The sequence below is a fragment of the Macrotis lagotis genome, chromosome 3 (assembly GCF_037893015.1).
Source record: "Macrotis lagotis isolate mMagLag1 chromosome 3, bilby.v1.9.chrom.fasta, whole genome shotgun sequence".
NCBI lineage: Eukaryota > Metazoa > Chordata > Mammalia > Peramelemorphia > Peramelidae > Macrotis > Macrotis lagotis.
The window spans coordinates 236,942,589-236,967,771 of record NC_133660.1 but is presented as its reverse complement, the minus strand read 5'-3'; the positions used below and the strand labels follow the sequence as shown (position 1 = coordinate 236,967,771).

The 25,183-nt window shown below is 38.8% G+C and overlaps 1 protein-coding gene across 1 annotated transcript in view; it reads left to right on the top strand.

Annotated features, from left to right (window-relative positions):
• Positions 1–8,537: 8,537 nt before the first annotated feature.
• RIC3 (RIC3 acetylcholine receptor chaperone) overlaps positions 8,538–25,183 on the top strand; it is a 47,099-nt gene continuing 30,453 nt past the window's right edge. The window contains exons 1-2 of the mRNA XM_074230234.1: positions 8,538–8,712; positions 24,462–24,682. Of these exons, the coding sequence (XP_074086335.1) occupies positions 8,586–8,712; positions 24,462–24,682 (348 nt within the window). The 5' untranslated portion in view covers positions 8,538–8,585. The remainder of the gene's footprint in view (positions 8,713–24,461; positions 24,683–25,183) is intronic.

Genomic DNA, 25,183 nt, shown 5'->3' with positions numbered 1-25,183 from the left:
CAAACCTCTAGTCCAATTCCACAGTGAATAATAGTACCACAATCCTCCCTGTTTATAAATGATACACAAGCTAGTTTTTGGGGAAAAGGTAGAAGAAGAGAAGAAAGAAAAGGAAGAGAAAGAGGGGGAGGAGAGCAATAAAATAAATATTGGTAATATGTTTTCTTTGAGTGTTTGTTGGGAAATATGTTGAGAAATATTTGTTGTTTCAAAACAAAATGTGTCCATTTTTAAAAATTGTTTTCCAAGAAAAAACTGGATTTGAAGTTAGAAGAACTGGGGTCTGAATCTTTACTCTGATAACTTACTTGCAACTAGAGATGCCTAACCCTTCTTCCTAAAAGGAGTAAGATATATATTTTTTATCTGATAGGATGTAAACTTTTTGTTCCAGACTGAAAACAGGAAGACTCATCTTACTGAGTTCAAATCTAGCCTCAAACATTTATTACCTATGTGACCCGGGGCAAGTCACTTAACCTTGTCCCAGTTTCCTCATCTGTAAAATGAGCAGGAGAAGGAAATATCAAATGACTCCAATATCTTTGCCAAGAAAATCCCAAATTGGGGCAGAAAGAGTTGGACATGACTGAAAAGACTGAACAACAATGACAGCAATAATCTTTTTTTGAGAACAGAACTTTATTTTTATCTTTATATACCTACACACAGTGGTTCATTGATAGGAGACAATTAATAACTGACTTAAATTCCTTCTTCCCTGCCCCAGTGTATAGGCACTATCACAGTACTCTGATCTAAAAGTTCCCATTGTTTCTCTGAAGCTGGGGCAAATTCATTCATTCCTCTCTTTATTTTTGTGCAGTCAAAGCAGCCTCTAAGGCTGAAAGGCAACTAAGTATGGATCAATTCTCTGCTGCTTGTGCTAATTTTGGCCAAACAATTAACATCAAGAAAACACAGGTGCTCCATCAGCCAGTACCACACTATCCATATGTAGAACTATCTGTTAAAGAAAATGGAAAAATATTGACTGCTGTAGATAAGTTTGCTTACCTTAAAAGTATATTTTCCGAGGATGTACATGTAGATGACAAGATTGATGCATGCATCACTAGAGCTAGCTCAGTGTTTGGGAGGTTCTGAAGGAAAATATGGGAGAGAAAAGGAGAGAAGATATGGAAGAGACTGAAGGTCTACAGAGCCCTTGTGCTGATCTCATTGTTGTATGCTTATGAAACCTGGACAGTCTACCAACACCATGCCAGAAAACGGAGTTGCTCCTCTTTAAATGGCCTTAGGAAGATTCTGAAGATTACCTGGCAGGAGAAGATAGACACTGAGGTCCCTTCTTGAGCTAACCTGCTGAGCATTCAAACTCCACTACAGAGAGTGCAACTCCAATGGGTTAGTCATATCATTCAAGTGTCAAACATAGGTGTACCCAAATGACCATTTTATGGAAAACTCACATAGGGCAAGTGCACACAGGGGAGTCAGAAAAAATGTGACAAGGACACTCCTAAAGTCTCTCTTAAGAACTTTGGAATTGATTGCATGACATGGGAGACATTAGTACAGAATAGTGAGCCCCCCATCACAGAAGGTGCTGTGTTCTGTGAGACCTGAGATGAGCAAATTTAGAGAATTCACCCAAAATGTGGTAGAGCTCATATTGGTCTGATCGGCCACTGTCAGACACACCCTAACCCAATTCCAACATAGTGACAGCATTTTGGTCCTCTTCCAGAAGGAAAAAACAATAAGCAACCAACCATTTCTCTCGCGTATGCGCCCCATGGCAACTAGTACCTAGACACACACACTCTCATGAATATAATGAAATAATAATAAATAATCTAATCTAATCTAAGCCTCAGAAAGGCATTAGAATAACCAAGACTGGAGAAGCAAAAGAAGAACATGATCTGGCTTTCTCTGACAACATTCTCATTTGTACAGAAAAACTTTTACCTCCTTGTACTCATCCTCCCCCAGTTAAATGATGCAGCCTTTGAATGCTAGTGACATTCACTAGGACCATTCTATCTTGCTCAGAATGAATACTGATAAAAGCATGCCATGTTTATAAAAAAAATTTAAGGTCTACAGTGTGCTTTATATCTCTTTTGTTTTTCAAAATAAACCTGGAAGGTAAATTCTAATAGTAACTCCATTTTGTAGGTGAGGAAATTGAATCTGAGAGAAGTGAAGTGATTTGCCCAAGATCTGTGTCTGAGGTAGGTTTTGAATTCAGATTTTCCTAACTTCAAGTCCATTAGCACTCTAACCACTGCACCACCTTGTTGCCTTCCAACTAGGCATGGTTGTAGCATAGTTCCTCCAGAAACCATTGGATATTATGGATCTTTTAGATTCTGGTGAAATATGCTTGTGTCTGCTGGGTAAAATGGACTAACCCCACCAGGATATCAACCTTATATCCTTCCTATCTTCTTCTGACATAAGTATTTTAGCTCCAAAAAGCTAATGAGAGCTTATATTCCCCAGATATGCATGGTCAGATGATAATTCTTTCCTTTGGATGCACCAAAAAGTGATATTTTTTTTCATTTACACACAACACACACACACAGACACACACACAGACACACACACACAGACACACAGACATACAGACACACAGACACACAGACACACACACACACACACACACACACACACACACACACACACACACACACACACTGCAACCTTGAACCAGTTCCAGAATTCTCTTATATCTTGACTGAACCAATCCACTTTCATGGTCATGGTTCAGTAGACTATGGGTAGTATCAACTTTTTTCCTACCTTGGATTGAATTGGTTACATGCAGTATGGCTCTCCTTGACTTTAGACATTTTCTTAACAGCAGACTGACCTTTAGTTCTCCAGTGTCACATATCCTTCTTGTGATCTGAATTACTTCTTTAAAATTTTTTATGAATATTATGAATTTATGAGGCAGCATGAAGTAATGGAGATCCAGGTTCAGAGACTGAAAGACCTGGGTTCAAGTTCCACTTCAGAAATGTATTAATGATTTGACCCTCATAAAGTCAGTTAATCTCTCTAAACAATGTCCAATACTACAAGCTATGTGGAAGATAGCAATTCTCCCTTGGAATGGGCCCATATGAATGTTCTCAAAACCAATGAAATTACAGATCCATATTGTGAACTGAACAAATACCAACAACTATGCATAAATCAACATAAACCTGCGGAAAAGGACGATATATAAAAATATGAAATTCAGTTACATACTATTTGACTTTTCTAAAATGTATATTAAAATCTGTGCATATTAAATTTGACACAATAGTAACAAAATTGCCATTTGTTTGCCTCCTTTTTAAATTTCTTTTTGTTAAAATCCCTTCTTGTAGAACTAACTTTTTTCCAGAAGCTATTCTTGCCCTAGTGATATAATGGCAATCAGGGGAGGGAAGATTGTTTTTTTTTTTTCAGCTCCTCATAGTGTGCCCTTTGGTGGAAGGTTCTCAGCTGGACTTTCTTGTATTTGTAACCCAGCTCCCTTTTGTCACTCATTAGTTTTAATTGCTGCTTGAGTATCACAGTAGAATTGGATTCATGAGATCCCCAAGATCCAAATCCACCTTATTGATCCCTAGCCAGTAATGGACAATGCACTTATAGTTAGCCCTGCTACCTATTTTTGGCTGGCAGCATCCAACTTAGTGCTTATCAGAATATGTCAATGGGTGTTTGTTGAGATCTCTGCACAAAATTGGAACCTGTCAGTAAGCATCTATTTTGAAGCCCAAATCTCTCTATATAATGGTTTTATTGAGTCCTCTTAAATGCTATAGGTCATTGATCTTCTGACATAAAATTGCTCCTAAGCCCCCTGGGTTTGGATGAGTATGAGTATGAGGATAGGAGCAGAGTGGTCTCCCAGGTGGTAGAGAGAAACTTTATATCTCTCCTACCACAAAACAATTACCTTTTATAGAAAACTTTTCCTAATCCCCCAATTTCTAGTTCCCTCCCTCCCAAGAAGCATTGTATTTAATTACTTGGTATATATTTCTATTGATTAACGTTGCATCTATGCTGTAAATATTTCTCCCTACTTGAATAAAGATTATTTAATTTTTTTATGTTTGTCGTTAAAGCCTAGGATAGTGACTGAAATAGAGTAGGCAGCCAATAAAGACTTGTTGATTGATGGGTTCATTGATTTTTTGAATGAATCAATGAATGACCATGTAAATGATTAAATGACTAGATGAATGAAAAAACACATTTGAAGTCTTTTAATGAAAAAGACATAGATAGCCCTGTTTCTTCCTGGGTCGAGAAATAATGAAGGCTTTAGATCCTGGGAATTGCACAGGATTGGAGAGACCACAAGTTGAGGCCAAGGACTAACCTTATATCTACTAATGCCCCATAATATGGAACCATTAGAATATGGGTTATGTGCCCTATTACAAGAGCAGGAAAGAACAATCAACAGCATCAAAAAATGTCCCATCAGATGTAAAGGAGTGAGTTGATCTGGGAGCCAGAAGACCTTGGTTATTGATTCCCCTCCACCACAGGCTAGTTGTATGACCTTGAGCAAATGATTTCCTTTCACTAAGGCTCAATTGTGCCATTTATAAAATGAAGGTACTTGTATTGCCCACATTACAGAGCTTGTATAAAGAAAACATTTTGTAAATAGGAATATGTTTCAGAAATGGGAGCTATTCTTATTGAGAAACATTGCCTGAGTACTGTCACCTTGGGGGATAGAGTTGTGAAAAGCCCAGTGTAAACCTTCCCAAAGCTCTCAGTTCGGCTGGGGAGCCAGGTATGTACATATGGATGAAGAAATCAGATTAGGAGATGAGATGAGCTCTAGGAGTCAAAAGAGGAATGGAGTGAGAAAAGACAGTTTCCTAGAGGAGGCAGGATATGAGACTGACTTTAAAAGAAGCTGGTCATTAGAGATTCTAGAAAGTACCATTGGTGAATGCCTAAAGTGGATCAGTGCTTCCCATCCTGAGTTCAGGCCCTTAGATGATTGGTGGAAAAGAAGGGACAGACTAGAGAATGGAGGAGGAAGAAATATTAGCCAGAGTGATTGATTTGATTTTGTGAGAAAAGGAGCATTCAAAGATTGCACAAAGGTTAACAGCCCTAGATGTCATTTACATAAATAGAGAAACCGGGGCAAGGAAGGTCTAATAGCATTATTAATGTGGCTCTGATGCAAGAGTATCCCTCCTGTGGGATGACCTCTCACAAAATCTCTCTCACTTATACCTTTAACCAGAGAGACTTCCAGATGCTTCAATGTTTGTTCAGGTGTGACTGACATTCTATGACCATTTGGTATTTTATTGGCAAAGATACTGTAGTAGTTTGTCATTTCCTTCTCCAACTCACTTTACAGATGAGGAAACTGGGGCAAATAGAGTTAAGTAGCTTACACAGATAGTAAGTAGCAGAGGTCAAATTTGAACTCAGGTCTTCCTGGCACCAGTCTAGTTTGTTTATTCACTGAACCACCTAACTGCCAGAATTATCAGTATCTATATTATTTTGCCACCTCCAAAAGGGCATTTAAGTTGCCTGGACATGCAATGAGGCTGACTAGACTGTATGTCAGGGTTTTTTTACAAAAGCAAAGAAAAAGTAGAGAAAGGATGAACACCCAAGTCCACAAACAGCCAAAAAAGCTTCTTTCCTTTTCTGGAGGGATCAAGTAATCCTTTAGTGCATCCCACTTTCCCCAAAGATGCCTAGGTGGTACAGAGGATAGAACATTGGATCTGGAGTCAGAAAGACTTGAGTTCAAATCCTGATTCAGATATAGATTAGCTGTGTAACTCCAGGCAACTCACTTAACTTCTAACCACAAAATGGGGATAATATTAACCCTTACCTCCCAGGGTGGTTGTGCACTTAGTACAGAACCTATACTTGTTTCCTTCTTTTCATACAATTTCATAATACCAGGAAGAGACAGGGTTCAAATCCTGCTCTTTTAAATATTATGACTCTGTGTTTCATTTCTCCTTGGGACACATTACTCCTCCATCATCTTGGTTCCCTGGCTACCTCATTCTTCCCCAAGATTCTCTCCCTTGGGGACCATGTGATTTCAGAGACCTCTATCCAGGTCTTTGGGAGGATTCCAACTCCTATTTCCATCTAGTCTTTCTTTGGGTCAATTGAGATCACTCTCCATATGGATTTTTCCTCTCCAGACTTCACCAAATACAGTGAACTCTTTGAATAGAGTGTTCTATATTTTGGGGCACATGGTGACTTCATTAATAACAATTCTCATTTCTAGAGTGCTGTAAGGTTTCTAGAACTTATTTCTTATAACACCTCCTTGTGTTCTAAGATAGTGTAACTATTATCTCTATTTTCTAAATTAAGTTGTTGCGTTGTTGGTAGTGGTGGTGGCCCTTCCTTCTCAAGGAGGACTCTGACACAAGGGATTGTACACACCATGATTAGATAGAAATTACACAATTGATGGGTACCAGAGATTGGACTCAGATCCAGATGTCCTTCCTCCTCAGGCCAAGCTTTCCCTCCATGATTCTTGTTGAATCTTGAAGTTAAAGGAAGCTTAAGGATCATCTTGTCTTCCTCCTTAATTGCATAGCTAGTAAGCCCAGCCAGGTTAAATGATTTGTCTAAGGTTACACAGGAGTTAATGACCCATTCAGAACTAGACTCTAGACCTTCCTCCTGAAGTCCAAGGCACATTTCATCATTACACCACCCTTGTTGGGAAGACGTCCTGAGTTTAGGTAGTGATAGGATTGTGGAGTTCAGTGGAGACACCAGTCATAAAAAGACACAGGGAATGGCTGGCTGGGTCAGAGACATGGTCATAGGATCATAGATTTAGAGTAGGTTTTAGGTTCCTTAGAAATGTCATCTAACCTTAATTTTACAGATCAGGAAACCCCAAAAGATGAAAGGACTTGCCCAGAATTACATAATAAAAAGCAAAACCAGTACTTTTCCCCTTCCAACTATCTTCTCGACCCTATCTGACTGTGTGACCTGGGAAAAACCACTTGCCTTTGTCTATCCCTCAGTTTTTTATCTGTAATTATCTGTTGATAATATTCCTTGAACTTCCACCCTCACGGGGCAGTTGTGAGTACACTATGCTAGGAAAGTGCTTTAGAAACTGAAAAGTATCACACAGCCACAAGGAGATTTTGTCTGAACTTGTGAGTAGGAATGTGACACACTTAACCCCTGAATGGGCCATTGCCTTGCAAAAATAATAATTAATAATGATGATGATGATGATGATGATGATGATGATGATGATAAATAAAAAAGGAATGTGACTTCTAGAAATGTGAATTGTCCTTATTGGCATGAGCCTCCTTTGTCAGCCAGCTGGTGGAGTCTGGAAGAAATCTTACTCTGAGTTCCTCCTTTGGCACAAACCAGGGAAGACCTGGGTTCAAGTCTTGTTTCCCACACACCCTGCCTGTGGAACCCGGGGAAGGTGGTTTCACCTGTCTGTGCTCTGTGAGTTGCAGAGGGGGTGCTGATGATCTGCTTTGGTAGAGGGAATTTCCTCCCAATGATTCCCCCAAAATTATTGTAATGATCGTTTGCCTTTATCCAATGTTTAAGGTTTTTTTCTTTTATCCTCAAAGCCACCTGGAAAGGTGGGTGCCATTATATTGCCCTCATCTTACAGAGGAGGAAAATTGAGGCAGAGAGATGAAGTGCCTTTCCCCTGAGCTGTCAACCGAGGTGCATAAAGTGCTGAGTTCAGATCCCGCCTCAGGCACCGGGGCAAGCCACTCCGCCTCCACCTCAGTTTCCTCCTCTGTAAAGTGGAGGGGTAGTGGGGGAGCTGGGGGAGAGGCGGCTGGAGAAGCACCCTGCTGGCCTTCAAGTGCCAGGATGGGGAGGGGTGGCGTCATCTCGTGCCCAGCATCAGCATCACATCAGCACCAGCACTAGCATCAGCATCAGCATCAGTATCACCAGCATCACATCAGCACCAGCATCAGCACCAGCACCAGCATCACATCAGCACCAGCACCAGCACCAGCATCAACATCAGTATCAGTATCAGTATCACCAGCATCACATCAGCACCAGCACCAGCACCAGCACCAGCATCAGTATCAGCATCAGGATCAGTATCAGTATCACCAGCATCACATCAGCACCAACACCAGCATCAGCACCAACACCAGCATCACATCAGCATCAGCATCAGCATCACATCAGCATCAGCATCAGCATCACATCAGTATCAGCATCAGCATCAGCATCAGTATCAGCAGCATCACCTCAGCACCAGCATCAGTACCATCATCAGCATCAGCACCGGGGCCCGTCCGGGGGGGGCCTCGGACCCGCTCTCCGGCGCTCCGCCGTCTCCCGGCTCCGCGCGCCCCCTGGCGGCCGCTCCGAGGCCCCGGCGCGCCGCCCGCCCTCCCCCGGCCCGCCCCCAGCCCGCGGGGCCCGCGGGCGCGGCCCGGGCAGTTCCGGCCTCCCGACGCTCCGCCGCGGCGCCCTCTGGCGGGCCCAGAGCGAGGCCGCGTTCCGCCGCCGGGCTTCCGCTTCCGGTAGCGGCGCCGGGGCGGGCCGGCGGGCCGCGCGCCACCATGGCCTCGTCCGCCTGCCGGAAGGTGGCCGCGGCGTCGGGCCTCGTGCTGTGCGTGTCGCTGCTGCTGCCCAAGGCCTTCCTGCCCCGCGGGAGGAGGCCGGAGCCGCCGCCGCCCGCGCCCCCGGGTAAGAGGGGGCCCCGAGGGCGGGGCGGGCCGGGGCGCGGCGCCGGGCGGGGGCAGCGAGCCGGGCCTGGCCTGTGCCCCCCGCCGCCCCGCGTGGAGACGCGGGCCGGGGCGGGCCGGGGCGGGCCGGGGCGGGAGCTGCGGCCGGAGATGGGGAGGCGTGGGGGGGACAGATACAGCTGATGGAGGTGTGTGCAGCGATGAAGGTGTAGAGATGTAGATTCATGTGAATGTAAACAGGTACAGATCTATAGGTATTTAGACATATATAGGTACAGATATAGAGATAGAAAGATTTAGATAGACATATTTAGAGATAGATAGAGGTGTTTAGAGATAGAGATAGCTATAGAGATAGATATAAAGATTTAGAGATATACAGATAGAGATATTTAGAGATATAAATAGAGATACAGATATACATAGGTATAAATATTTAGATAGAAATATATAGATAGATATGGATATTTAGAGATATAGAGAGATATGGGTATTTAAATAGAGATATAGAAAGATATATGGATAGAAATAAAGATTTAAAGATATAGAGATATAGATAGATGTGAATATAAATATCGATATAGGTACAGATATAGATAGATATAAAGATTTAGATAGAGATGGGTATTTAGAGATATAGGTGTTTAGATATAGAGATAGCTATAGAGATAAATATAAAGATTTATATACAGATATAGATATTTAGAGATATAAATAGAGATATAGAGATACAGATATACATAGCTATAAATATTTAGATAGAGATATATAGACAGATATGGATATTTAGAGATATAGAGAGATATAGGTATTTAAAGATATAGAGATATAGAAAGATATATGGATAGAAATAAAGATTTAAAGATATAGATAGATGTGAATATAAATATCAATATAGGTACAGATATAGATAGATATAAAGATTTAGAGATATAGAGAGATAGATATAGGTGTTTAGATATAGAGATAGCTATAGAGATAAATATAAAGATTTAGAGATATACAGATATAGATATTTAGAGATATAAATAGAGATATAGATATACATAGGTATAAATATTTAGAGATATATAGATAGATATGGATATTTAGAGATATAGAGAGATATAGGTATTTAAAGATATAGAGATATAGAAAGATATATGGATAGAAATAAAGATTTAAAGATATAGATATATAGATAGATGTGAATATAAATATCAATATAGGTACAGATATAGATAGATACAAAGATTTAGATAGAGATATGGGCATTTAGAGATATAGAGAGATAGATATAGGTGTTTAGATATAGAGATAGCTATGGAGATAAATACAAAGATTTAGAGATATACAGATAGATATTTAGAGATATAGATAGATACAAAGATATATAGATAGATATGGATATTTAGATATATATAGAGAGAGATATAGGTATTTAGAGAGATATATACAGATATAGATAGAGATATAGAGAGATATATGGATAGAAATATTTAGAGATATAGAGATATACATAGATGTGAATATAAATAGATATAGATATATAGATATTTAGACATATATAGGTATAGATAGATATAAAGATTTAGATAGAGATATAGATATTTAGAGATAGAGAGATAGATATAGGTATTTAGATATAGAGATAGATATAAAGATTTAGAGATATATAGATATATAGATATTTAGAAATATAAATATAGAGATAGAGATATAGATAGATATAAATATTTAGAGATATATAGATAGATATGGATATTTAGAGATATAGAGAGATAGATATAGGTATTTAGATAGATATAGAGAGATATAGAGATAGTTATAGAGCTTTAGAGACAGATATATAGCTATAGATATTCAGAAATATATAGATATAGATATAAATATATTTAGATAGAGATATACAGACATATATAGAGATTAGAGATATATAAAATATATAGATATAGATATGTATACATATTTATATATAAATATACCTACCTTTATGTGTATGTATATATGTGTGTGTATAAATTCACAGATAGGTATATATATTTGAGTATGTATATACACATCCACATACATGGAAACATGTACATGTCTGTAGATCTATGTGCATATGCATGCCTATATATCACATTTGTATATTTATGCATATGTGACTAAATTCATATTATTTACACATATGCATCTGCTTTGAAACTTTGCTGCTTCTCCTTTGTGTTAAACCATCCCTCTCCTCCTGTTCTCCAGTTTCTGGGGTTTTTAAACCCCAACATTTTTAGGGCTTTGTTGCTTTGTCTCCAGTCCCCATGGTCTCTTTATGTGAAATAAAGTTGACTCCAATCAGCATTGTTTGCCTTTTTTTTTTGTTATAGCAACTTCAACATCACCCTTCCTGCCTTAGTCATTTTTAAGCCACTTTTTTTTTGCCTCTGCTACAATTTGAAGGTTCTAATAATCATTTTGAAATGCAGCTGTGCAAAGTAGGCTTTAATTTACCTTATTCAACAAATGCCTTTCTGTTAATCCTTTATCCTTGGTACATTGTGGGTTACATTTAATAATTCACATTGATGGAGCATACCAGGATTATGTCAAATGAATCATTCTGAAAGCATATGTGATGGGGGAGGGGCCTTTTCTTTAGAAAGAAGATGGCAGATTTGTTCTGCTTGGCTCAGAGGGGAGAACCAAGTGGATGGTACGAGGAAGCAGATTTTGCCCCAGTATAAGGAAAAACTCAACATTTGGAACTGGTTGACGATGGAACAAGTGAGAGGTGTTGAATTCCCCGTGACTGGAGGTCCTTAGGGAAAAGCAGATGATTACTTGCCAGGGATTTGAATCCTTGAAGGTGGACAGACAGGCTTGCCAAGTATGATCCCATGGGAGAATCTTTCAGTTTTTAAAGTTCTGCGATTTGTTGAGGATATGATTACATTGGGCTATTCTTACACATTTGAGCAACATAAATTAGGCTTGAATAGAAGACATTTCACGTTAGAACAGATATGAAACATCCATGTATTTCTATGGTAATGTAATAATGTAAATTGTTCAGAAATGTGTACCATTAAAAATGTAGTGAAGACATTTTGAAAATTCTTTCCTTCCCCACCCCAGTAGAGAAGACCAACAATTTTTTGAATGCTTAAACCCTTGCTGTTTATTTCCAAAATCAGTAAAGTCAAACAAAAACGGAGAGCCAAAGCTGTGAAGTTTTATCCAGGACCAATTTTTTATCCTTTTTTTTTCCCCCAAGTCAGTTTGAATTTCCATCAGGTTGAGTTCACTTCACTTGAACACTGTTGAACACCCAGTGAGTGTGGGGGCACAGCACTGAGGGCCAAAGGGAATATAGAGTGTAGATTAGACATGGTTTTTGCCTTCACAGAGCTCAAGAGCTATTTTTTTTAGAATTCTGAGACCACTGAGAGCAGTATTTTCCTTTTGTAATTTATTAGCTACAAAAGTGTTGTAATCTAGGCAAAACCCCATCTTGAATGATAGATGGCCGGCAGCTGAAATTGGTTAAATTAAATGCTGCCCCTGATAAACTCACACTGTAAAGAGACATTTCAGGGAAGTACAATCAATAAGGTACTATAATTGCAAAGTTTTGCAGACTTCCACAAATACATCTTGTCAAATGATCTAACAGAATCTCTGAGCTGCAAGAGACTTTAGAAATCATCTCATTCAGCTTCTTGCTAAGGAAAGGAATCCTCCATATAATATTTATAATAAAAGGAGAATGCTGGAATATACTGGAGATTATGCTGGTTCTCAGGCTGGACACCTAGATAAAGTCTTGAGGAAGTTTATTAATACTCTATGATTTTTTCATATTCCTTTTTATTGGGATTTTTTGAAATTAGTCTACAAGAATGATCTGAATGACTCATTTCCCCATTAGGACTTAATAGTATAATGTCTGAGTTTCTGTAACATAACCTATCAGTGGAAATAAATTAAGCAGCTCAGGAATCTGAGATTTAGGTCATTGAGATCTTGAATACCTTCCACTGACTTCCACTTGGACAGTGTTTTAAAGGAGCTCATGAATGCCTGTTCTAGGTCTCAAAAGTGGTGGAATGGGTTCAATGGTTAGGGTTTATATTCTATCTAGGACCATTCTAAAATCTTCAATAGCAGTTTCAGTGTGTTCTATCCATTATCTCAGTGATCCCTCCAGATTGTGCAAGTTAAACCCACTCAAGGGAGCTAGGACTTCTGCCTACCCTTATCTTTTCATGCTACTCTTCTGCCTTCATTATTAAAGAATTACCAGCCCCCAATCTGTGGCTAGTGAAAGAAGGTTACATCTACCCTTAGCTATGGATGACACACATGGTTTGGACTTTTCTGTTTTCTCTCCCACGCCTGCTGTACTATCTCAAACCTTTATCACTTCTTCATCAAGAGCTACCTGATCTTCCTGCCTTGAGTTTCTCCACTTCACGCATTGTCCTCAGCAGCAGCCCTTTTATAACTCCATATTACTCCTGAGATAATATATTAATTCCTTAAGATCTATGGTTCCACCTGCCTTTCAAGTTAATAAGCAGTTTATTAAGCACCTGCTCTGTGGCAGCCCTTGTGCTAAGCACTGAGACTACAAAGAAAGGTCAAAGGCTGACCCTGCTCATAAGGCACTCCCACAAAGGAGGAGACACAAATGGGTTAAATGGGAGCTAAACCTCAGGAAGAAGGCTCTAACATCAAGAAGGATGGTGAAGGCTTGAAGGGTGACCAGGAAGCTGGTTTCTTCTATTTATCCCCTTCAAGTATTTTACAGCCCATCTAGAACTCATACTCATCTCCGTCTGTTTCTGATCACTTCTCTTCTCCCCCACTTCCAATGAATATGCTTCTTCCCTTGTACAGAACATTCAGAAACCTTTCAAACCCCAATTGGTTACCCCAAGGAAGTAGTCCTGGATTCCTCAGCAGAAAGGGTTTTCTCTCTTTGGATTACTCCTTTACCTCTCCCACATTTTACTTGGTGTTTTATTTATCTAGTGCTATGGTGACTGGCAAATAGTAAGCCCTTAGTAAATGACTTATCCCTGTATGTGTCATACCCTCCTCTCTACCCCCAAGACAAATTATTCTACTTGGAAATAAAGGCTGTGCCATTTAAAGAACCCATATTCTCCAAAACACCTCCTACAGTACTATGAGTCTTCAGTTTAATAGAATCGAATACTTTGTGTAGTCTATTAAGCGTTTCTCAAGCACTGAGGTGGGATACTCTTGATAGACTGGGTAGTTGAAGACAAAGGTAGAACAGCCCTTGCCCTCTGAATCTCACCCTCTTAACAGGGAGACAATATCCCCCTCCATTAGTGTAGCATTTATAAAACATACAAAGCATATGGGAGGTGACCTTGTTAATACTACCTTTGGAAAGACCAGGAAAGCTCTCATGCTGAAAGGAAACCTGGAGGCAGAGGTGAGAAGATGCCGTCCAGGCTTGGGGAATGAATAGGGACAGTGGACAGAGACAGAATGGGGAGTGAACGGTGAAGACCTGCAAGAAGGTTCAGAAGGACGAAGATCATCTTATTTGATTGAAGACCAAAGAAAGTGAGGAATGTAGACTCTGTTCTGGGGTCACAGAAAAGAAGCCAAACAACCCTACCCTCAAGGAAGCTTGCATCCTATACAGTAGTTCCTAATAAAATTTGTTATTGAATCACAAGAAGGAGGATGGTCATTGAAGTCAATGGAGTCACCCAGGGGAAAACGGGAGAGGGAGATGGGTGAGGAGAACTCCACATCAAGAAAGAAGTGGTCAGGTCCAATGATCTGTTATGATTGTGGCCCAGTTTTGCTTCCAAAATTGCCTCCCTTTTCCAGAGAGAAACTTACTTCAGGAACAAACCCATCAAACCTTGCTTGAACTATGGCAATTAGAGTTATAAATACATACAGTTCTTTATGGATTGATTTGTCCTGAGAATGAAGTGTTACAGACTGCTTAATGTTGCTTTTAGAAAGCTCTTTGGTTAACATTGCTAGCCTTTTGTTAGCAGCAGGAACTATGCTGTTTTTTAACAATGAGAAAGTAATGCTTTGCTTTCTAAAATCCATTAGGTGTATAGTGAGTCTCCAGTGATACACTAAGTGAAATTTTAATAATTAAATAAACCAAAATGTAGAAAAAGCTTTCAATAAACAATTAGGATTTAGTCAAATTCCATTTTATAGAATGCTTAAGTAAACACACACACACACACACACACACACACACATGTTCTTCACCATTAGTATAGCTCAACATGTAGTCTGAAACATTGATTCTCATTGTTTTATTTTTTTGGGTTATTATTATTTTAAACCAACTTGAAAAAACAGGCATACATTTTCTTCAGCCAGAAACTAAATTCAGAAGAAAAACTTAGCATCCTGAATGATACATGAAGTAACTCCCTCAATATCTTGCCCTTCGAAGATATTCTCTAAAAACTAGTTGACTTGTGTATGTGTTCTTAGAGATTCTAAGATGTACTTAGGACCATAGGACCTAAAATGCCCTATAATGCTACACTTTGATTCTCTAATGATGTTCCTTTTCTTATTTCTGACTCTGGTTCCACCCTTCTCCTGGGCTCCCATTTTCATAATATTGAAGAAAGAGTTTGGTATAGTATGAGGAAAACTGAACTTAGAGTTTGGAGAGACCTGGGCTAAAATCTCTCCCAAGACCCTTGCCAATTGTATGACCTTGAGCAAATTGCCTGACTGAGCTTCAGTTTTCTCACTTGTAAAATGAAGATAATTCTACTTGCAATATGTATGTCATGGGGTGGTTGTGAAGAAAGCATTTAGAAACTTTGAAATGCTGTGTAGATGTCAACTGTTTTTAATGTTTTGTCCTATCTTTACCCTTTCTGCCTTTTATCCTCTCCAAGCCCTTTCTGCATTTGTTAAAACCTGGAAATTCAAGGATAATTTAGAGAGGGAAATGGAGAGAGAATATTAAGACAAGTAACGATCACCCAACCCTCCAAAACAAACAAATAAAAACAAACTTGAGGAGAGGGTTCAGGAATATATTGGGAAAAGAGGAAGTTACCAAGTCCCATACTCTGCTACATCTTCATGCCTGTTGCCACCCTAATGAATATGATAGGGATCCTCAATGTCTCCTACCTGTACCTGAGGCAACAGCCGCTGGATGGCTTCCCACCACAACTTCTGTCCTCTGGACCATCATTCACACTGCTGGAGCCTTAACCAGAAATTTGAACACATTAGGCAAGAAGTATGAAACATTCCCTCATATCTTTCATGTGGGAAGGGGGAGGGTGTTGGGTGAGGAGAGACTGCCTTCCTGCAGGAATAGAGACCCAGGACACACTGGGCCACAGCCAAGGAGATTGCCACCAAGGAAGGAGCACAAAGTCATCTCTGGTGTTTGTGGCTTCCATATTTTGATTTGCCAGGGCTTAAACCCCTGGTCAGTTTTCCCTAGCTACAATTTTTCATATTGCTAGAATGATTTTTCTTACATGTCATATCCCTCCTTTGCTCAAAGACTCTTCAGTGGTGTCCCTCTTGGCTCTCCTGTTAAGATCAGACTGCCTGTCATCCAAGATCCTCTACAGTCTGCTGTCCAGCTACTTTCCCAGCTTAAACAAAACATACTACACCCCTCCATGCACTAAATACTACATCAGACAACTATAGTCTTGTCCCTGAATATATCCTGTACTCATCTACCTTTTTGCCTTTGCTCACATTGTTCCTTACTTCTTTTTGCCTCTTAACATTCCTATTTCTGCTTTAAACACATTCTCCCAAGACTTCACATAGCTTTTTGTTTTACATTATATAATATTGCATAGTATAATTATTTGTGCTTATGTTTTATTGCCCTTCTAGATTCTAAAAACAGCAGCTCACAGGGTGAGCCTCTAGTCTAAACTTGGTATTTCCCCATGACCTCTACAGTGCCCTTGCACATAGTGGTGGTAAATACTTTTCTCAACAAGTGAGTGATGAATCCATAATTTCATCAGTGTGCTATTTCACGTACTGTTGCTTATTGCAGCCTTTCTGCACCTCATGCTGCATGATTCTTGTAATATAGAACTAATGGTTTTATATCTCATGGTCACCAGTATCAGACCTTGAGAAGAGATTTAAGATAGATGAAAGTGTTGTAAGAGTGTAAAATGTACTCCAAGTTCACCAGTGACCTCCTATTTGCCATATTTAATAGCACTTTTGCTTAGTGGAGATTTAAATTGGAAAACTGAGCTCATCCCCTTAATAGTATCCTAATGGGTGATCCATACCTGCTTTTTCTACTTCCTTTCCAACTATCCCCTCCTTTGAGAGCTACATTTTGACTCATGTACTTATTTCAATCACCTTTTCATCAAATCTAATAAGGCACTTCCCAATTTATGCTGCTTTTCCTTCTTGCCAGTTCATCCCGTCGTGTGCTCCAGCATCTGGACAGATGAAAATCAACCACAAATATGTGCCCAATGTTTCACCTTGCTGCAGATGAACTTTTTCATTAAATGGTTGTGCCAGTAGTTTCTCTTCCTGGTTACCGAGACATAATTTTGGAGCCATTTTTGTCCCCACATCCAATCCAACAACAGTATTGCTGATTGACTTCATTGGTCCTCAGATCTGTCTCTTTTGACTTCCCTGGTCATTGACCTAGTCCTCAACCCCTTCACATTGGAATTCCTGTAGTAGCTATCCAACTGAACTCCTTATCTCCAGTCTTCCTCCCTGAAGTAGATCTTATATTTTACTAGTAGTAATATTTCTAAGAGCAGGCTTCCTCAAATGTCACTTTGAATAGATCACTCCCTGCTCAGATGCCTTCAGTGATTCATGGAATAATCAGAATTTTAGAGCTTGAAGGGACCTTGAAATACCTAATCCAGATGAGGAGATTGAAGTTTACAGAGGAAAATGACTTTCCCAAGATCACACTACTATAGTTGGCAAAGCTGGGATTAGAATCTAGTTTGAGGAGACAAAATGGCACCACTCCTTACCTCCCACTAGACAAAAAATGGACTTGGGTACCAGGCCTGATCTGGTTCTTCTCTTCTTATATTTGAGTCTCCTGATCACCACACTATTTCCACTACACTGGGGTCAATATAAAAGAAGAAATATTACTTTACAGGAGGATCAGAAGAAAAAATATAAACTATGAGCAGGACCTAGTATAATCAGAGAAATCAAACATGATCACACCTACTCCTATGCATTGTACAAGTCTTCCTAAATACTTGTTGAATTGAACCCTTACATTAATTATTGTTTATATCATTATATATAATACCATTATTCATATTATTTGAGTACATACAATACTTACATGTTACTTTGTACTTTTATATAAAAGTTATGTATCTGTATATCTGATTTCCCAGTAGCATTGTGCTTCTGAAGAATAGGGACTTTATTTTGTGACCCCTGATTATCCAGCATAGTTCAGTGACCATGGAAAATTTATAATAAATGTTGGACAAATTATTCAATGAAAGCTAGAAAAGGAATGAACTCTGGGCAAGCAATAAATGTTAATAAAAGCCTATTTAGTGTTTTGAGTAAGTAAATATTTGTCACACATGTATTCTTCTATATCTGGAAATGGAGGTGGGCTAGTTATGGAATGAACAAGGAGAAAATGATGGCCAGTTTGAGCGTTGAACTGGTATCTATGAGTATTTTTGAAAAATCCAGAGAAAGGCCTCTATTTACCCTGGTGATAAGAGGATGGACAGAATACAAACATGCATGCTCATCCTCTAGTTCCTGAGTCAAGCTCTCTTTATCTTGTGATAAGCATTTCCACTTTAGCTGGTTCTCATATGTGGTTTCAAGTCCCCTTCACCATCACATTCACACACACACACACACACACACACACACACATACACACACACACACACACACACACACACACACACACACACACACATCTTTTAAACTTATATACACACATCTTGTAAACTGTGGCACCCAGAACCTATAACAGTATTTCATAGATGATGTACTGATGAGGGCAGATGGTAGAACTATTCCCTCTCTTGTTCTGAAGGCTGTACTGGCATTCTTGAAGCTTTCTCTATATCTGTCTCAAAGTAAGCTTGCAATTAAAAAGTTTAAACTAAAACCTCCAGGTCTTTTTCACACACACTATTATCTAGCCACACCATCTCTAGTCTGTACCTATTCAGTTGAACTTTTTTTAGCAAGTGCAGACTTTATGTATACATCTTATTTATGTTTTTATTCAGTTCACTTCACAAACATTTACTAAACCCCTCTTGTTCTTTAGTGTCTCATGAGGACAAAATGAAAAACCATCACTGCTCTCAAGTAATTTGCACATTGATATAATATTGGATATATTATTCAACACAACAAGATTTTTTTGAATTCAGGTTCTACCATTCATTTTATCAAGGATCTCTCCCAATTTTATGACATCCCAAGTTTAAGTATATATGCTATTTACATCTTGGTCTAAGTTACTAATCGAAGTGTTGAATAAAATTGGGTTGAGGACAGAACTTTGAGACTAGCCACTGTAGACCTCTCTTACATGTTTACAATGTTTCATTAATCAATACTCTTAGGGACTGGTCATTCAATCACTTAATTGTTGTCATATCATTTTGTCCACAATTGTAATCATGAAGATTTTTTTAAAATCTGGATGAAACTGTCTACTTTCCTGAACTACCAGTCTAGTAACCATATCACAAGAAAAAGTTTAGAGTTTTCAAAGAATTCTTTCATTGAAAGAATAACAGGATTCCACTGCTTTGCATCCATTCAACACCTAGACATTCAATTAATATAAAGAATGGAGAGGATTGTAGATATTGTTCATCTTCCACAATTAATTGATGAAAATTCTGGGTTTCAGAGAGGGGAAGTGACTCTCAAAGGTTACATCTATCTAGTAAGTTGAAGAACTGGCACTAGAAGCCAGGTCTTTCGCATTGCAAGCCTACAGCGTTCTGCCTACAAGGAAGATAGATTGATTCTTAAGTAATCGACTGTTCCACAAATGTACAATTTTTCCCTTGACAACACTGTGATGTGTTGATCTTTGCTATTTTTTTAATTTTTTGTTTTATGTTGGGACTAAAATCTTCAGGTTGAAGTATGCCTTGACTGCAATAAAATGGCTTCATATTTAATTTAAAAAAATGCTAAAAATAATGTGAACAGTCACGACCTAATGAACCAACGCTTACCAATGAACTACTAGACTTTCTATATATGAGTTGGGCACTTTTGAAGGCCAGTATAACATGCCTTCAAAATTTTGTAGGGACATAATAAGGCTAGTATTCAGTTCCCCTTGGCCCTAGTTCCTTTGCTTTTTTAATGCACATTAAAATCATCTGACAAGCCCCCCCCCCCCAAAATCTTATAAAACATACTGAATGAGAGTATTGTGGTAGACAAAGCTTAGCTAAGACACAATCCCTTTCCATCTGGATCTCACATCTAGTAAGGACAGAAGACAAACTCATTGATAAAACCAATGCATAGAATAATGTCCTGCACACAAGTATTTATATGTATGCATTATGTATGTGTCTTAAATATATATATCTATGTGTGTGTGTGTGTCTGTGTGTGTGTGTGTGTGTGTGTGTGTATACACACACCCAAAGGGGCCCTTTTCACTCGAGGTTAGACTGTCCAGAATGGTTGGGAATTCAGCAGGTCTTCGAAGAGGGTTATCCAGTAAGGACATGAAGTGGTTGAACTGGATAATTTCTTACGTCCTTTCCAGCTTTAAATCTCTCATCCAGTCTCACTTTAGATTTAGGGATCAGTGTGAAGTGCATGAGAAATAATGTGAGATAAGAATGGAAAGATAAGGAGAGTGGTGCCAGATTGTCTATAGCTGAATGCCAACCAATAGAGTTTGAACTTTTTTGGTAGGTGTTAGAGATATGAGTCTGATAGAAATATAAAGGATGGATTGGGAGCTGGACAGGAAAAATAATAACATGAAAACCCTTCTGGAGTCTTCCAGTAGTTCCTGCAGGCAGTAAATAGGGGCATTTATTAGTATTATTTACTTAGTTTATTAATATTTTAGTTTATTTTTAATTTATTATTTTTATTTTGTTATTTATTAGTATTTTTATTTTGTTATTTGTCCCCAGATACATGTAAAAACAATTTTTAACATTCATTTTTAAAACTTGAAGTTTCAAATTTTTTCTCTTCCTTTCCCTAGCCCCATTGAGAAGGCAAATAATTCTGTATAAGCTATACATATGTAGCAATGCACAACATTTCCCTAACAGCCATGTTGTAAAAGAAAATATAGCCCAAAATATACCTCAAGAAAAAGAAAAATATTTTTTCAAGTATGCTTCAATCTATATTCAAACACCATTAGTTCTTTCTCTGGAAATGGATAGCATTTTTCATCATAAATTCTTCATTTTTTGTCTTGGATCATTGTATTGCTAAAGATAGCTAAATCAATCACAGTTAATGGTCTTATAATGTTGCTGATACTTTTACATTGTGTTTCACTATGTATCAGCTCATGTAAATCTTTGCAGGTTGTTCTGAGAGCATCCTTTTTTTTGATATTTGCAAGGCAGTGGGGTAGAGTGACTTGCCCAAGGTCACACAACTAGGCAATGATTAAATGTCTGAGTCTGGATTTGGACTCAGGTCCTCCTGACTCCTGGGCCAGTTCTCTATCCACTGTGCCACTTAGCTGCCCCCTTCTAATACTTTGTTATAGGACAGTACTATTCTGCCATAATCACATACCATAATTTATCCATTCCCCAATGGATGGGCATCAGTGGGAGTATGTATTAGTGAAGCAGGTATCCTACAGTCTCTCATGTGACAGTCTTACAGTTCTGAAGGGCTGGTGAGCCCTTCTTGGATATGTGGAGCCCCTTAATAGTATGCCTGGTTCAGGGGTCCTTGTGAATCAGAATTAAACCTGAGGCTCTATATCTGAGATTATTCATCAAGCCTTGGCTCATTTCCCTCTCCATCAGCAATTCTCTTCATTAGATCCATGCCTTCTATTCAAACCTCAAGTTCATAGTTAGATTTTTCTTTTTTTTTTTTTTTTTTTGGTGTGTCTGGATCTGTAATTTCATTCTTGTAAGAAAGGTCATCTGCAGATGCACATTGTAAGTTTTCAACGAATTAGAGAATTGCCCAGTACATGGAGAAGTTAAGTGACTTGCCCATGGCTACATGGTCAGTAGATGTTAGAGTTAGGTCTTACTGATTCTGAGATGAATTTCCACCCATTATGCTATATTACTTCTTTATAATTAATCAAATGAAATTCCTTCTCATTTTTGTGGCTATGAACCCTGCCCACCATGGCAAAAATGCCATTTCAAGTTAAAATCTTTTAACTTTTTCTTCAGTCTACACAATAACCAGGCTACATTGGAATCATCTGAGAAGTTTATCATAAACTTCTTTTTCCCAACAAATTAGGAGAGAGTCACAGGCATTTTAACTGATAACAGGTTGTCCCATAGGAGGCCTGTGGTCAATGTAGGACCTTTTAGGTCTTACTCTTTGTTATAGTTTCATGCGTGACAGAATATGTCAACACAGGAGTCCTGGATACTACACTGCATCTAGAAACTAATATGTTAAAATCTAATGACTGCAGGAGTCATCAAAAAGTCAAGGAGTGACAGAAAACAGGGATGGCTTTGTTGTGATTCTAGCCACCTTAACTGTCTTCTCCTACCTATATGTATCTTGTGCTTAGCACAGTGACTGGCAGATAGTAAGCACTTAATGCTGGTTGACTTTATTTGTATCTCAACCATCATGTGAAGCCAAATGGAAAAATGAAACTACTATCTCCAAGACTATAGGACTACAGTCCCATATGTATTCATTTATTTATATTCCCTAGACTCACCATCAATGACTATTATTTGGGTCTGTCTATTCAAGCACTTCCTTTTTTGTTTGTTTTTGCAAGGCAATGGGGGTTAAGTGACTTGCCCAAGGTCACACAGCTAGTAAGTATCACGTGTCTGAGGCTGAATTTGATCTCGTGTCCTCCTGACTCCAGGGCTGGTGCACTTACCAGTGGACCACCTAACTATCCCCACAAGTACTTCTTAACCCATTAAATTGTACTGTTCACATCACCCACATTTCTCTCCATGAGAATCAAATTCTTTGCTAAAATCTAGGAAAATTGCATCATTCTCCTGGCCTTCAGTTTATAGCCCCGTCAAAAAAGAAAATAGGTTTAGTCTGGCATGACTTCTTGATGAAGGCATGTTGGGTTTTTGTAAGCACTTTTTCAAGATGTTCCCAAACCTTCTCTTTCATGATCTTTTTAAAAATTTTATCCGGGAATCCAAGCTAAGCTCTCTGGCTGATAGTTTGCAGATTCTATTCTTTTTACTTCTTTGTTCTTTTGGAAAATCAGACAACCTCTTCCTTTCATGAGGCTCTGGTTTTCCACATCCTGCAGATATCGCTGATGGTGATTTAGCTATCACAATCCACCAACTCTTTAGCACTCGAGGATATAATACATCTAGGGCAGATGACTTGCATTCATCCACAACTAGATAACTCTCTCACAGTCTCCTTACTTATCTTGAGTGTCATCTACTTATTAACCTTTTTGTTATGACCTTTTAGTGCTGAGATTATTATTTTCTGTGGCAGAAAAAAATAGCAATTAAGTAAGAATTCAACCTCTGTCTTTTTGTTGAACATTGTCATCTCCAAGTTGTGGTCCTCTCTTTTCTCCATACTGTAGCAAGAACATATTTTTGTTTTGAATCAATTTACTTGCCAGCCCTAGCTTATTCTGAAGTTTTGCACTCCAACCACTCTTCTTACAGTTGCCATGTTATACTTTTGTTTCCTCCTCTTCCATCTTTTTGTACAGATCTTCAAAATTCTAAATTAAGGCTAGCTAATTCTCTGCATATTGATATCAATTTCTTGTTAGAATTATTTCCCTTTGCATCTTTAAAATTTCATTCTTGAAAGTTTTCTATCTCTCCTATACTGATCCCTATTTTAGTGTATGAAATTCTATCCTTCCTGAGTCCTTTGAAATCTACTTTCCTGAAAACTAGAAAACACGTCAGATTATGCCTAGCTTTCCTCCTTTTCACAGACCCCGAAATGTTCATTTTCCTAAAGATTTCCATCATTTTCACCCCAGCCATCAAATCCTCCTTGTTAATGAAAATGAGATCCAGAATAGAATTTTCTCTTTGTTACTTCCACCTTTTGGAGAATGGAATTACCATTAAACCAAAGTATCAAATACCATTAATCCTTTGCCTCTAATATCCAATAGCCAGATCACTGAATTTCTTATTTGGAAGACAGATTGAAGTCAGTGTTAGTAGAGGAATTTCAGAGGGGGAACAAGGATGTATGTAACAAATATGTCCACTTGACTCCAGGACAAAAAGAAGATGCCCCTCAGAGCTCACCTACAGGATCTTGAATCTTCCTGCAAGGGGGAAGGTTATCAAAACTGTAGGAGAAAGTGGTAGCATATGAAAAGAAGGAAGTGAGGGAAGGTCTCAGTTGTCTTCCACCCAATTTCCTGCCAATCCAAGCGATACTGTAGAAAAGTTGCCTTATTGCCCTTGTGATCAGAATACAAAGCATTCATGAGAAATAGTTTGAAAGTATTAAATATTTTTTAAAATTGACTTTTTCACCATATGCTAGTTCTGGCAACATAAGGAACAAAAGATGATTCATTTCTTTCCCCAGGAAAGATGGGTCGATTTCCACCAATGATGCACCACCAGATGCCCTCAGATAGCCCAGCTGCAGGCACCCATTTCCCCAGATCTCACCTTGCAGAGGCAATTGCAAAAACCAAAGGCTCTGGTGGCAGCATGGGAGGTGGTGGTGGAAGAGGCCTCATGGGCCAGATTATTCCCATCTATGGTTTTGGAATTCTTCTCTACATCTTGTACATACTGTTTAAGGTAAGTGGAACTTATGTCATCCTTTTTAATATCAGGAAAACTAAGTGAAATCAGCTACATTCAGGCTTTAAGGATGTTTTTAGCAAGGAAGGCAGTGTTGTGTAGTGGTTAGGAAGACCTTAGTTCAGCAGATCAATCTCTGATCCATTCTGACTATATGACCCTGGGAAGTCACTTCTATATCCCTGGCGCCACTCTCCAGGATTCAATTACAGGGCACTTGTTTCTCTCCATTAGTAGAAAACATTTCCTTATTTTGAGTTCCCTACACCAATAAAATTACAGGTCTAGATAAAAAAAATTAAGCTTTGTCAGTCTTTTTTAAACCTTTTATTTTTTCCCAAAAATCCTTTAGCAGATAATCCAGATAATAATTTCTGTTGTGGTATGAGGCTGCCAGGTTTTTAAAATCCCAGAAACCTCTAACAAAAAGATTAGAGACAAGCACTTAAAAAACTCAAGTTCAGGGAGCCATATGGTCTATCCCAACAAAGGACTGAG